The sequence below is a fragment of the Diprion similis genome, chromosome 9 (genome assembly GCF_021155765.1).
Source record: "Diprion similis isolate iyDipSimi1 chromosome 9, iyDipSimi1.1, whole genome shotgun sequence".
Classification (NCBI taxonomy): domain Eukaryota; kingdom Metazoa; phylum Arthropoda; class Insecta; order Hymenoptera; family Diprionidae; genus Diprion; species Diprion similis.
In genome coordinates, this window is record NC_060113.1 from 1,174,155 (window position 1) to 1,188,436 (window position 14,282).

The window sequence follows — 14,282 nt, forward strand, 5'->3', positions numbered from 1 at the left end:
CGGTAATTTCTTCCGGGATTATATGTGTAATAATTTATTTAAGAATTACTTTTCAAATTGCTTATTTTGTGCACGCGCGCGAGTCATATTGTCACTTTTGAACAAGTTTGTTTGTTTGTTTTTTTTTTTTTTTTTTCCTTTCTTCCTATAATGGAAGATGATTACTTGAATAAATCCGTAAACGGTCCCTGGCCTTTACGAAATTATGGAAAAATTTTAGCTACTAGAAATTCAAGTCCAGTTTTGTTTTAACAAATAGTCACTTAGTTTGAAAAGATGAAAGGAAATAGATATACACAGAGTACAGGTACCGCCGCTGACGTAACTGAAACCAGCGACCAAGACTGTCTTAATTCTAAGAGTCTAGAAAGATTTTTTTTTTAATATATATATAATTCAGTTACTCGATTGTTGTTGTTGTTTTTTTATTTTTTTTTTATTTTTTACGTTTCATTTTCCTTTTTTTAATTATTATATAACACTTATTACTGCCTTAAGACCTTTACAAATGTTCGTTATGTCTATATCAATTATTATTATTTTTATATATTCACTCACGTGCTTACATTACGCACTTCTCGACCGTCGGTTATTAGTTTTTTTTTTTTTCTTGATTAGTTGATTTTTTTTTTACAATTCAGTTTCTTCTTCCTTAAATTTGTTTCTTTAGGTTAGGGAAAAGAAAAGAGAACGAAAAAAAAGGCGAGCCGTTGTGCATATCAAAAATCTTGATTCGCGTACGGTACGAGTCTTATAACGTTCGAGACCAGTATTTTATATTTTACGACATACAAATCAAAAAATTACAATCGCACGCCTATTAAAGTTGTAAAGAAGAACAACAAAAATTTGGACAATTTTTTTAAATTATATAACCAGTGCGATTCTTAACATTCTTATTGTTTTAAAATTCCGATTCATTCTTACACTACAATATGTTAACTATTTTTCATTCAATTGTATCATACTCGTGTTTATGTGTGTATCCGTTTCGGTCCGTGTGTCTATACCGTTCATCGTTATTTAACATGAAAAAAGATAAATATCAATATTCAATATTGATTGCATGAACGACGATACGTTTGAAATGGATTTAAAAAGATAATTTTTTCACAGATACAACAGTCAAATTATTAACGATAACTATTTGATCGTTGTTATGTTTATCTAATGACAGCAAACTGTCAACGTAACGTTAAAACTGTTAGATTCACTGATTTCATTCATTTACTCACTTATTTTTTTTTTTTTTTTTGTTATTGACGATAATTCATATTAAAATAAATAAAAACAGATATATATTCATATCAAATAAGAGAACATTTATCATTTTACCATTGTGTTGCCTTGAAACGGCACGATTGTTTGTTGTCGTTCTTTGTATCATTATATGTTGTTTTTTTTTTTCAATCATTATTCATTCATCATTAGCAACTGTAACATTTTTCATGTTCAACGATACATTGAAATCCATTGAATTAATTATTTAATTAAATTATACTTTAATGAAAACACTGCAATGTCGATTATCAATATTCAGTATTGACTATAATATTTGTACGATGCAGTTGAATCTTTTCATTATAAAGAAAATCACGTACAGCATTTAATTATCATCATTCATCAGAGTTTTTATTCCCATAATATTTCATTTACTTCATTTTCATTTGCTTGTTTTATTTTATTTTATTTTGTTTATTTTTTTTTTTTCATTTTTATTCCCCCTTCATATTAGACTATTTATTTTCATTAAAAATTGTATTATTTTTTGTTTTTGTTTTTTTTTTTTTTTTTTGCAAATTTTTAAACCTTTTTTATTTCAATTTTAATCTTCACTGGTTGCGTTTACGAGCGTTCGGTTACGTCTTCCAGTTGTGCGGGTGAGCCCTCGGCGGAGCCTGACTACTTTGAGCCTGAGATGGTATCATGTCCAGTAAATATTGACGTTGAATATCAGCTGCCTGTCTTTGAAGTTCGACAAGGCCCTTTCCGCTGGTTGCTTGTGCCATGGCCAGCTGATACGGATATAAAATTGGATTGAAGGCCGGTAATACATGTGCCGGCAATGGCTGTTGAGGTGGGAGTCCAGGCGAATTTTTCGTCAGTTCTGTAGAAAACAAAAAGCCTTTTAGAACCAGAATGAAACAGAAACAATTGTCCATCTTTCAAATTATGAAACGTTGACAAGTTTCGAATTCATTCAAAGAATCTTCATGGATTGTAAACAATCTGAAATATAACCAAGGTTTAATATTCACTAAAAAATACAAAAAATGATTGTCAGTGTTAAATATCACGTAGAAAACGAACATAGCCTGATGAGTTCAACGGAGAGACTAATTGATAAAACGAGAAACTAATGTTAAAAATCACCTCTAAGAAACTGTTGATGGAATGCAGCCGCAGCAGCTGCGTGATGCGGACTGAATTTTCCACTCTCTGCGAGTTTGGCCAGCGTATGATCTTGGAGTTTTGGTGCTGGAGGTGTAGGTGCAGGTGCTGGGACTTGTGAAACTTGCTGAGGTGCTGGAGGAGTAGCCACTCTCCTTGTGGGCGTCGATGCTTTTGGGACTGGCTTTGGAGGAGGAGGATCAGGACTTGGACATGCTGCCTGTGCCAGTCTCTGTTCTATTTCCTGTTCCTGCTGTAGTGCTTTTACAAATGCTGTTTTTAACCTGTTAATAACATGGAAGGACGACAGATCAGTGATTACGTTCAGCACCATATCATTAGTCATTCGATTTCACTCTTATTCGCTAAATCTACTGACCGATTAGTGTGTTCAGCTTTGAGGGCCTTTTTGACATTAGTAGTTACACAATGTTCACATATAACTCTAGGATCACGACCAGCAGGAGGTCGTTGAAAGGTAGCGTGTTGCCCGCGTGGACCTTCTTTTTTACCACCGCCAGCTGACTTCTCCCATTTCCAAACGGGGGTGAAATCAGTTCTGCATTGAGTACACTCGAATGGTTCGGGAGGTGGAGGTATAGCAGGTTCTTTCGTTATGAAATCTACGACGTGTTCCAATCCGACGAGATAAATGAACTCTGTGTTGGAGGGATTCGGTACGAAATGCATTTCTGGCGGTGGCGGCTTTGGCGGTGGAATTTGAAGCAGTGTCTTTTCCAGCTGCTTACGAAGAGCTAACTTCGCCGCTGCCTGACGCTGTGCAGGTGTCTGATTATCTTCTCGTGTCCTTTCCTGTTTCAAACATAATTCAAAAGAAGAATGAGAAACGCGTAAGAAATGCAAAAAAAGGTTGTTCACCCACCAATGGCTCCAGGACCATAATAACGCATCAAGTACTTGATTACTCATTGAAGAAATGTAACAATCTTTGGTCATACTTCTTCATACTACATTCTAATTCATTTGAATAACGTGGTTTCTGCATAGAAACACAGATGCTGGTTAATCTCAATATGTAAGAATACCTGCTCAGGAAGCGCAGGGGTGCTTATCGATGTGCTGGGTTTGTTTTCTTGATTTCCAATAAGCTGCTTTGTAATGATAATACAAAGAAAATGTTCATTACAGTTATCACTCTCTATTCGAGTCTTTCGATGTTCAACATTCCATGCCTTTGATTCGATTTTTAGTATTACTTTGAACTAAGAGACTGTATTCCTAAACACTTCTTTGGCAATTACAGGGTCTTCAAATTTTTCATTGTTACGTTCATCCAAATTGATCAGTTCTTTTCTTCTTCTCATGAATCGAATGACAGTTTTTACGTTTTATAGCAATAGAAAAAAAAAACACGAAGTCGTTTAATCTGTTACCACAAGTCTTTCACTAGAAGGACTGAATTATTTTTGATAACTCTTAGAAGGTTGACCGAATGTACGACTAACCTGATGAGCGATTGCAGGTGTTGGATCTTTGGTAGATCTTTCAGTTCTATCAGCTGGGGCGTGATAACTTGGAACATTGGAAGCTACGCTCGAGGGTCTACCTCTGGGATGAGGAGGTTGTGGTATTACCATATTTGGTGGCATACCGGTACTAGAAGTAGCACTTCTAACAGTCATTGGTGGTAACAGTATACCAGGTGGTGGCCCGTGTAAACTGTTACTACTTCTGCTGGGAGGGGGTTGGCCTTTTAAAAACGGCGGCGGCGCTTTGGTGGTCCTATGACTAGAACATCGAGGGTAAAAAAACAAAGTCAATTTATCTTTTAAACTCTCTTTCCTTTGAAGATCGCATATGTGAATACATGACAAAACAAAAAATACAAACATTTAGCTTGAGATAAATGAAAATCTGATGACTTGAGGAATGTTGTTATTTTTTCAAAATTTTATAGTAAATTTGCTTACCTGTGCGCCACTGGTTGTACTGTTACTGGTGGTGGTAATTTACTGGGTACTTTTGGAACAGCCGCAATATTTTCTTTGAGCTGCTGCGACTGTCTCAACTTTTTAAGCAATACTAATTTCATTTCTTCAGATCTCAGATCTTCCCTTAGTTTTCTAAGATTTCTTTCGCGCTCGGCTAACTCGTCAGAGCTTAATTCCTTGATCGGTAACAGCGGAGGCATTTCTCCTGTAAGAAAATAGTCTCGAAAAGTTATCCATTTATTTCTTGATGCAGGTAGGTGTTTATGCTAACAAAGAAATTGCGATCAACCGCTGTCACAATGGTTGTGAATTTTTTCTTGTAATAATTGATCAATTTTTAAAAAATTTATTGAATTGAATCAATTTAGTGCTACCGAACAACATGTAAAAAAATAATCATAATACCTTCCTCGCTATCTGAGGCATTTCCGTTTACGTAACCATTCATTCTTGGCTCGTCGGGACTTTCAGCATAGCTTCGTTCCGTCCTGGGTCTCAAGTTGCGCCGAGGTCTTCTATCCTCGCCTGACTTAGCCCCGAGTATACCTCGAGTAGCATTTTGTATATTTCTAGCCTCTGGCACATTATTTTCTAATCCAGGACTGGCCGCAAAATGGGCACCCAAGTCCAGCGGTACAACCAAGTCCCCGGAATTAGAAGGGACGGACGGGGAGTCCCTTCTACTGCTACTGCTACGAAAAAATGACAATTGTTTTATAAAGCCTGTGTTTTCGGTAAAATTGGATAAGTTTACATTCAAATATGACTCGTAATAATATTATCGTCAAGTGATCTAACCCAAGCCAACCGCAGTTCTTGTACATGAGAGAAGCGTCAATTATAAATATAGTTCCAATCTACATATGCGTAGACATGATATGCATATGATATTTGAAAAAGGAAGGAAGACAAAAAAAATAGAAAAAAACAGAGAAGACCGAGCCTTCCAAACTATAGTAACCATAAAAGATACATACAGTTGCTAACGTTGCAATTTCATACAAGGGGAATAAATGCCTGTATTGATAAGACTGTTTTATGGTCATTTCTGATAACAAACAGGTTCTTTTACATAACTTTGTCGCTCAAATGTAGTTAAACAATAGCATTCGTTTTAAATTGCTTTTTTTAGTACGGAATTCTAAGAACTATCTCATATTCAATATTAATATTGTGGATAAAATATTCTTCAGTGTGTTGTTGATGTAATACGAAACAAAAAAAACAAAAAAATTTTTTTTTAAATTATTTTAGAACTTAGAATACTTCTATCCAGTCGTTAATCTGTTTAAAATAAATATGTTCAAATGCAAGAAAACATGAGACTATAACTTCGATAAACAGTGTGAGCTGTATTGCTGACGATATCTGGATATTTACGCCCAAGAAGCATGAATGATATATCTTGTGACGAAAATAGATTGGAGAAAAAGATTGTCCTCCAACAATACGAGGTATTGCATAGTTCAATTCTTACCTGACGCTAAGGTCAACCACAGTATCCCCGTCCAAATCCATCGCCTCCATCCTCCCCAGTGCTACGACCCTGTAATAATGCAACGATGATTACTCATTGTGTTTAGCCGCAACAATTTACGTCAAAAGTATTGGGTAACAGCATTGATTCAACTAAAGGATGATTGACGATCAATCTTTGAACATGTTCAATAGCACTGGTAAGAATTGACTAACATGAATGAAAGTATGAATAAACACGGAAAATGAAAAGAAAAGTAAATAATAAATATTACATAGAAACGGAAAAGTATTATTCCACGCGGTGACGTGTGTTGTCGTCTTCGACAGAACTGTTGTAAAATAGACTTGTTTAAACGAAGGCTAAAGTTAGGTAACTTTCCACAAATCCGAGACTTATTAGCATTACCACATTTCAGGATTCGAGTATACGTTGTTCAATGAAATATACATAGAGGTACACTACATGTCATAAAAATACAAGATCCAAAGAGAAAGCTGAGCAGTTTGGTGTGAGCTATAGAACAGCGGTATTGGGTATAAAAAAAACTAACCAAGATAAATCAAGAGGATGTAAAAACAAACCGGAAAACGGCGTTGACTTGAAAATGGAGGAAAACAAAAATACCGCATTACCGTGTACGGTAAAAATTACTGAACTGCATAAACGGAACGGATGAATAGGATTAGGTAGGTAGGTAGGTAGGTAGGTAGGTAGATAGGTAGATAGTTCTGGGAAGGTAAAACGTAAAGAGACGAGTACTAAGAAAGTGTGTTTCTAACCTCTACGAGAGTTGAACCCGGCTTAGTTCGCGGCACAATTCCATACCGAGTATATATGAACCGTACAGTACGCGTGTTTAAGGCGAAGGTTATTAAACATCAATTAGTAAATGAACAAGCAGCACATATCAATCAACTACGCCAAGAAGTTATAATCGAATTCTTGAAACAGAAATAACAAAACCGATATATAAATCCGTCGTGTTATTTTGGCGTGACTTGAAAATAAATTTTCATTTCCGAAACCATCACATCTCCTTGCCTCAACACGAATTGAATTTGATGCCTTCGGAAGTAGCGTCTCTACACAATGGCAGCTAACCGTAGCAAGCAAAGGGGACAGGGGGCATATGGGGGGCAGAAAGGGTGGTAACGGGGGGGGGAAATGGGAGGCTATGAGGAGCGGCAAGAGGCGAAGGGAGAAGCGACGACTCGCCGGGCAGAAAGAGAGGGGGGAGGGGGAGGGCGAGAGGGACTGTCGCACATTAATTACTTCTCCGTTCGTTCGTTCGTTCGTTCGCTCGCTCGCTCGCTCGCTCATTCCTTCGTTCGTTCGTTCGTTCGTTCGTTCGTTGTCTCCCTCCCCCCCGGCCCGTTCAACTTCACCCCTCCAACAGCCCCCCTCGACACCGCCTGAATGCCCTCCCTCCCTCCCTCCCGCCCTCCAGCCCTCCCGACCGTCGTCCACCCCGCGCCGAACGGAACACACACGAAACTACTAATCTTCACTCGACGTGTGTAATATACAGATTTGTGGAATATAAAAAGGAAGAGGAAAAAAAAAACAACAACAACAACATTCGATTCGTCAAAAAGAACGTATCCCGCCGACTAATTACGTTTAACAACGGTTTATTTATTATCTTTCTACCTTCTTTCTAAACATCACATTTCCACCCTCTGCTTACTTCTGCCCCAAAACGCAGGTATAGATCTATGTAAGAGACACATGATCGTTGTGTTTCAAAAATTGTATCCCGTTTCCCTCTATACTATATTGTATATATATATATATATATACCGTGTGAATATAATAATACTAATGCAATACGGTTTTGTTCTTTTTCTTTTTCTTTTTTTGATTGTTTTTTGTTTACACTTTCACATTATCGTTACCTATTTATAGTTATCTACTATACCTATATATCATTTGTTCACGTACCACGTTGGACGATCCTTAGGGATAATAATAACAATAAGCGTGCATAGATGGATTTGGTTAATAGGATTGTGTAATTATTTCGGTGACTACAACTGTAATATGCATGCACGTACCTATACAGTGTATACCTATATGCATGACGTATGTACATACATACGTGGATATATTTGTAAGCGCACGTTACGTTTGGATTTGTGTGTACATATGCGTGTGTGTACAACGGTGTATGTATGTACATGTACATACATACGAGATATCATACGTGGCCATTTTCGTTATCTCTTGGAATCTTGTGTCGGATTCCGTGATGTGAATTTTCGGCAAGAATTTCTAGGGTAACTAATACTCGATTTGTAATTACCTTATAATAGGGGGACGGGGGGGATATTTTTCGGTATGTTAAAATGCAAAAGAATTACTATTACATGCCGGGGCTAGACTCCCGCCTTTTTCTATTTATTTATTTATTTACTTGTACGTTTGATGTAGGATAGAGAGAAGAATTTAATTTTTTTTCTTTTTCTTCTTTCATACGAACGTGGTAACGAGATACGAGGGGGGGGAGGGGGAAGGGGGGAGGAAGGTAGAGGAAAAAAAAAATATCAGATACATTAAATAATGCTGCAGCGAGAGAACTCTACGGCAAGCAAGCACCGTTATTATAGGTATTTGGTGTTGTCGCGACGTCGAAATTTAAGCGACTAGTCAATTATTAACGACGTGGAAGAATTTCTACGTATCGGAACGACTACACCGACCGGACTGTTATACTTGTGTATATATACAACATACGTATATACAGTTGATTACAGTTCAATGATCGCTGGAAATAATGTTAGACTTGTTACACACTGGTTAGTTAAATTCGGCTAGGAATGAAAAATAGTCAAGTTTTTACTTGGGTAAAGCATCGCGTTTCGGCAATTCGTACGATAAACGAGGAATTGTCGAAGACAGGCAAACATTGTGCGGTTTTTACCGTTACAGATGGAAAGTGGGTAAAATTCTGTGAATTCTGATACCCAACACGACGGTATTTGGTAAATGTGGATTTGAAAGATCGCGAGGTCAACCGATGCGTACGACGAGGTCGGTGCCGCTCGGAGATTTCCGCATTTTTCTCGTCACCGACACCAGTTGGACAATTTTCGAGCATACCCGTGTACTTGATGTTTATTCACGAGTATTTTGACACCCAACATGACCACATTCTGGATAAAGCGAGGACGTACCTGGGGGTCAATCAAGGTTGGTCCAAATTTGTGTAAACCGCTTGACACACAAATCGATTACACAAAGCAGCCGCTCTCCACACACTCGTCCTAGGGACCCACCGCACTTCACCGCATGATATCCGACGAGATATTAAACATTCCTCCGATTCTCCGACACGAAAGATTCCGCATCTTTTAACTTGACACGATATTCAAACACCTTTTAAACACTTCATCAACCCTCCGATCGCACCTCAGACAATCCCGTAAGGGGGTAAAAGATTAACACCGCCTTCGCGCAAAAATTAACGAGAGTGATTCAATATGGCGGCCTTGTTCTGCTGCTGCTGTTCTTTCCCCCCACTTTGTATCCCCCTCTTGACCCCTCGCCGCTCCCCCCCCTCGCCCAGGGTAGCGCCGCTAGCTACGGGGCTCACCGGAAGGGCACCACGGACTCCGTAAATACGAGTGACAATTATCCAAACAAATCCACGTGCTTCTGCGCACCCCACACTTTTTAAGCGGCGAAACTTAAGAAACCTACCGAGCGTCGCGTGTTATTAAATTACGTCAAATTAAATACGTTACGCTTTCCTTCGATGATTCTTTACCTCTTTTGCTTCAAAATCTTGTAGCAAATTTCATTGATCATTAAGGAAACACCAGTGATTATATATGAAATTATAATATTACAAGACAGAAATTCAATAACGAATGAATGAACGAACGACGAAAGAAATATCATAGCAATAACTTTAATTGCCATACATCATTTATTTATAGATATACATCTGTTGAGGTTTTTTTTTTTTTTTTTACCTTTCAAGTTTGTTTCTTTAATTCATACTATATGCGTGTATATATTTATATACCTATGTATATAATACGTACGTTAGCAAGTATGCATGTGTTTATGTGTGCGTGTGTATTCTCACCTGTAGCAAAATAAGTTACATAAGGAAATGATTTTATGGTAAATAATTCGATTTTGACATTAATTTCCATTGAACGAATATTTTTTTTGCAGGAAAAATGAATTTCAATGTGAAATTTCTGCTACAGATAATATGTATGTAAAGATTCTTATTTATGTATATATGTGTGTATATATATATATATATATATATGTGTGTGTGTGTGTGTGTGTGTGTGTGTATGTGTGTGTATATATTCTTACCATAATCGTACAATTACCCATAAAATGTATGCATTATACGTATGTGTAACAATACAATCTGTACGAATAAAGTTCTTTAATTTTTATTGATACAGTTTTCCTGAAAAACAACCGGTACGTAGTAATAGTTTTAAAAAATAGTTGTAATCACATAACTCAAGTTTTAAGGATTTTGATTAATATTTATTACAGAAGAAGAAAGAAAAAATATTGCAATTAGTCAGTTTCCTTGATAGACAATATTTAAATTTAGTAAATTGTTTTTTTTTTTTCTTTTAATTTGTATCCGTAACTTGATCAAAAAAAAATTTTTTTTTTTTTCAATGATAAATACTGTATTGATCTGTTTTTTCTTTTTATACATTCCATATACTAATTAATAATAACCATTAGATTTAACGATTCAACATAGTGCAATTAATAGTACAGCGTGTTTTTTTAAAATGCAGGATGTTTATATAACACAAAAAAACTTCTATATAACTTTTGTTGAAAGACTCTATTTATAAATATTTCGGTTCGTTGATGGAACGATTCCGGCGACAATGTTTACCACGCGTAATACATTTTTTTGTTTTTTCTTTTTGGTTGTTTTTACTCAAAAATACATATTTTTGCTACGGATTGTAGTTTACTTAGCTTCCGGAGACTTCAATTTAAAATCAAGAACAAAAATTAAAAATAAAACATATTATATTATAATTACAAGTATAAAAAATGAAATTTAAGCTTGAAATCAAGTAGATAAGAGTATGCAGGCTGGTAATTGCATTTCTAAATCGACATTGCGTTACAACAAGCATTTTCTTTTGTAAAGTTCACATAATAATAATGTCTTGCAAGTTTAACAAGTTTTCGCAAGGCTACAAAACTTTATCTTCTTCTTCTCTTCTTATTTTGTTCGGACATTTTATAATAGTCTTCTCTCAATTACACACTTTCCAACTAATTTGCAAGAGTGTTGATTTCAAATTTCTCACACTGGAATGAACCGACGATTTAGAGGTTCAGTGATACGACGATATACAATATAGCGTATGTTCGTATTAAAACGCGTTGTAGTTTTTTTATTCCTTTAAATATACATATATATCACCTAAATCGCGTAGAGTCTTTAGGAACTTATAATACTGCTTACGGAGGCCCTTCGGCTTACGTCTAGAGACTTAGACCTGATTGCAGATCGCTGTTTGCTTTTGTTCGCATTTAAACGTGGTCAAATAAAATTTTGTAGAGCAATATATGTAGGTACTTAATCTCGAATAATACTTGAGTGGCTTTACAATAAATCGGAGTCGTAGGTTTAAACTGAAGTAAGTAAAAATATTTTATTCAACTTTCGAGTTCAGAAAGCATCCCGTGAGTTAAACTATTTTAAAATTTGATTCTATTTGACCACGTGTAATTTATGTTCATGCTTCAATTTATGGCAAACCTTTAATCGATATGCCAGTGTAACAGTGTAATTTAACTGAAAATCCTAAAATCTACTGTGCTTGTGTTATTATATCATTTAAAAAGGAGGCCAAGACATATTCAATCCTCACAAAACTCTGATGAGTTGAGTAAAATAGTTAATCATGGAATGCATTGAATTGAATTGAATTGACTTCATTTTCAATCAAATTACACCTTACTGACGATCAACGATCAAGATTTTCAAGGGAATCGCCTTCATCTTAACAACGTAGTACAATATTTAAAAACAGGTTCGTATCGTTTGAGATTTCTAGATGAGAGAGTAGCTTTGTCGTCTCATTGACATACACCAAGAAGTTCGATATTAAAAATCCAAACTAAGGATTACAAGAAAGTGATGAAAGACACATCTGGTAAATAACATTTACAACATGCTACAATTTCCAGTATGTTGGTAACATTTACACGATACAGCCTTGTCTCGTCTAGCAATCTTCTTGACATTAAACACGCGTATGCGTTTCATGGCGCAAGGAGCCTCTCAAGTATCCCTCTACGTTTTTTTTTTTTATTTATTTTGTATCACAGATGTTGAAAATAACAGCCCAATTTTTTGTTCAAATAACAGCTCACTCGACACCTGCTTTTTTTGATATAAACTTTGTTTCCTTTTTCAACAAACTTCCAATATTTTCATCCTTTTCTTATTGTTCTTCGTCATTAATAAGGATCACAGTTGTCATCTTGGCATTATGTACAAGAAGAGATACCTTGCTAAGGCCTGCCTCGGTAAAAATATATACATATTAGTAGTATTTTCAAAAAATAGATCTTCGCACGTTTTGCAATTTTTTCTACACAATTTGAGATTTCTATTTTACAGCATTTTTGATATGGGCAGGCTTGTTCCTTTTTTTTTTTTTTTTTTGTATAGTTTATAATCCAGGAGATCACATTCGAGTGAGCTTAAATTGGGCATATTCAGATCTAAACTACCTTGTGCACCGTCTCTCGTAACACATATTCATAGAATGATAACTCTATAGTATGACAGACACGAAAAGGTTGAAACAAAATTTTTCAAACTATATCATCTTATTTTGTGCTTCATACATGTATGTTCTTATCACTAACTCAAACCAATCAAATTTGGGAGTATGAATAGAATTAGATGAATTTCGTTTTTCTCGATCTCATGTTTGAAGTTGAAATGAAAAAAAATTATTGTTTGTGCTTTTAATACTAGCGTTGTATTAATTTAAGAGCAGAACAGTAATTTTTTCGATTGTTTTCTCAGTCACGTTCTATGAATATGAGTTTATTTCAGCACGGCCTTTTACTTATGTTTGTAGGCTCAGTCTTATTTGATTTTGTCTCGAGTTAGTAATAGTTTAATATTTAACTATTACATAAAAGACCGTGCGGGCTTCTGGAAGTTTTGTACAATATATAATAGAGACGATGCTATCACGTATATCACGTTATTCACCTACGCGCGGGTATCCCTGCATATTTTTTTTTTAATCTTATTATTTGTTGCTTATTTTTTATATCTTTCGTTCCGTTCTTAAACAACTTTACGAGACTTTTTTTTAATCTTTCTCTTAGACGCCGCGTCCGTTAAATACACTTGTTTTTATGACTTCAGTTTTTAAATTTAAAAAGTAATTAACGAATCAAATTTAACAAAAATAATACAGCACCAACGGTTAACAAACAACAATTTTTACTCCACTCTATACTTAACATCACACTTTATAATTATTTTATTTATTTTACTTTAGTACTGTTTTTTTCTTATTTCTCATATACGTGATTAGAATCAAACTGCTAAATCTCGTTGCTTCATGCTCTGTTTTTTCGTATTCGAGACAAGTGTAGCAACGAGGTCTTAGGGGCATGCGGGTGCCAAAATCAAAAGCAACAAAAATAAGTCTGAGGATTAATTTTGCCACACGCATACGCTTAACGGACTTAGAATTATTCTTGTTGGGCGTCGCGAGCAAAATTTTCGTAGTGAAAATTATTCTTACCGCGACTCAGGTACATATTGAGGCCCGTTTTAACAGCTGAACTATTACATGTGTATGTATAATAAAAGAAGATAATATTCTTTTTCATTTTACATTTGCTGCATCGATCTCGATTACTCCTTCCAAACAAACAAGCATACATTGATTTTTTTTTTTAAGATAACAGTAACGTACGCGTCGTTTAATACGTGAGATGTAGAAGATTCACATATAAAATGAAGAAAGGGTGTACGTACTTATAAGAATAGTAAATAATTGATGCAATTAAATAATCGTACAAGGATTCGAAAAGTAAAATAGCTCCTCAGAATAAACGGTATACATATGTTTGGCGTTGTTTTTTTCTCCTCCTTGTTTTGCATCTTTTCATTCAACGGGTATTTCTTTGTAAACATTCAAAATCTCGCTTGAATCGCACGACAGAAATAGATACGTATTGCACCTTATAAATATTTAAGATTCGACATTTTAAAGTTACAATATTGACAGCTAATTTTCATTAATAATATTAGCTGGTAACGACTGCTAAGAGCGCGGTAGAAAAAAGATTGTTGTATCTCCAGAACATCATAATGCAAAGAATGGTTAATTTACGATGCTAACTTGCTAAGTTTATACCGCAATAAGATAGTTGAAGATAATTTTTTAGATTTTGTATTTCATACTTTTGTCTTT

At 35.4% G+C, this 14,282-nt stretch overlaps 1 protein-coding gene across 7 annotated transcripts; it reads right to left on the bottom strand.

Annotated features, from left to right (window-relative positions):
- Nucleotides 1–1,796: 1,796 nt before the first annotated feature.
- Nucleotides 1,797–9,317, bottom strand: LOC124410465 (transcriptional repressor p66-beta). 7 transcript variants are annotated; one of them, XM_046888863.1, is made up of 9 exons: nt 8,997–9,317; nt 5,821–5,889; nt 4,749–5,032; nt 4,323–4,548; nt 3,858–4,140; nt 3,438–3,503; nt 2,771–3,204; nt 2,374–2,675; nt 1,797–2,107 (listed from the first exon to the last, which is right to left on the bottom strand). In XM_046888863.1, the coding sequence occupies exons 2-9, from the start codon at nt 5,868–5,870 to the stop codon at nt 1,860–1,862; spliced, it is 1,893 nt and encodes a 630-aa protein (XP_046744819.1). In that variant the 5' UTR covers nt 5,871–5,889; nt 8,997–9,317; the 3' UTR covers nt 1,797–1,859. The 7 variants fall into 7 exon arrangements, with proteins under 7 accessions (XP_046744819.1, XP_046744818.1, XP_046744815.1 ...); XM_046888862.1 differs by having other exon boundaries at nt 3,438–3,500; nt 4,749–5,035; XM_046888859.1 differs by having other exon boundaries at nt 4,749–5,035.
- Nucleotides 9,318–14,282: the final 4,965 nt, after the last annotated feature.

What these genes read in the sequence shown, in the direction of transcription:
- LOC124410465 (XM_046888859.1), bottom strand. Translation starts at nt 5,870, where the DNA reads ATGGAGGCGATGGATTTGGACGGGGATACTGTGGTTGACCTTAGCGTC. An exon ending in GTACAACCAGTGGCGCACAG is followed by an intron (nt 4,141 to 4,322) that starts GTAAGCAAATTT and finishes TCGATGTTCTAG; the next exon opens with TCATAGGACCACCAAAGCGC. An exon ending in CACCTGCAATCGCTCATCAG is followed by an intron (nt 3,504 to 3,857) that starts GTTAGTCGTACA and finishes ATCATTACAAAG; the next exon opens with CAGCTTATTGGAAATCAAGA.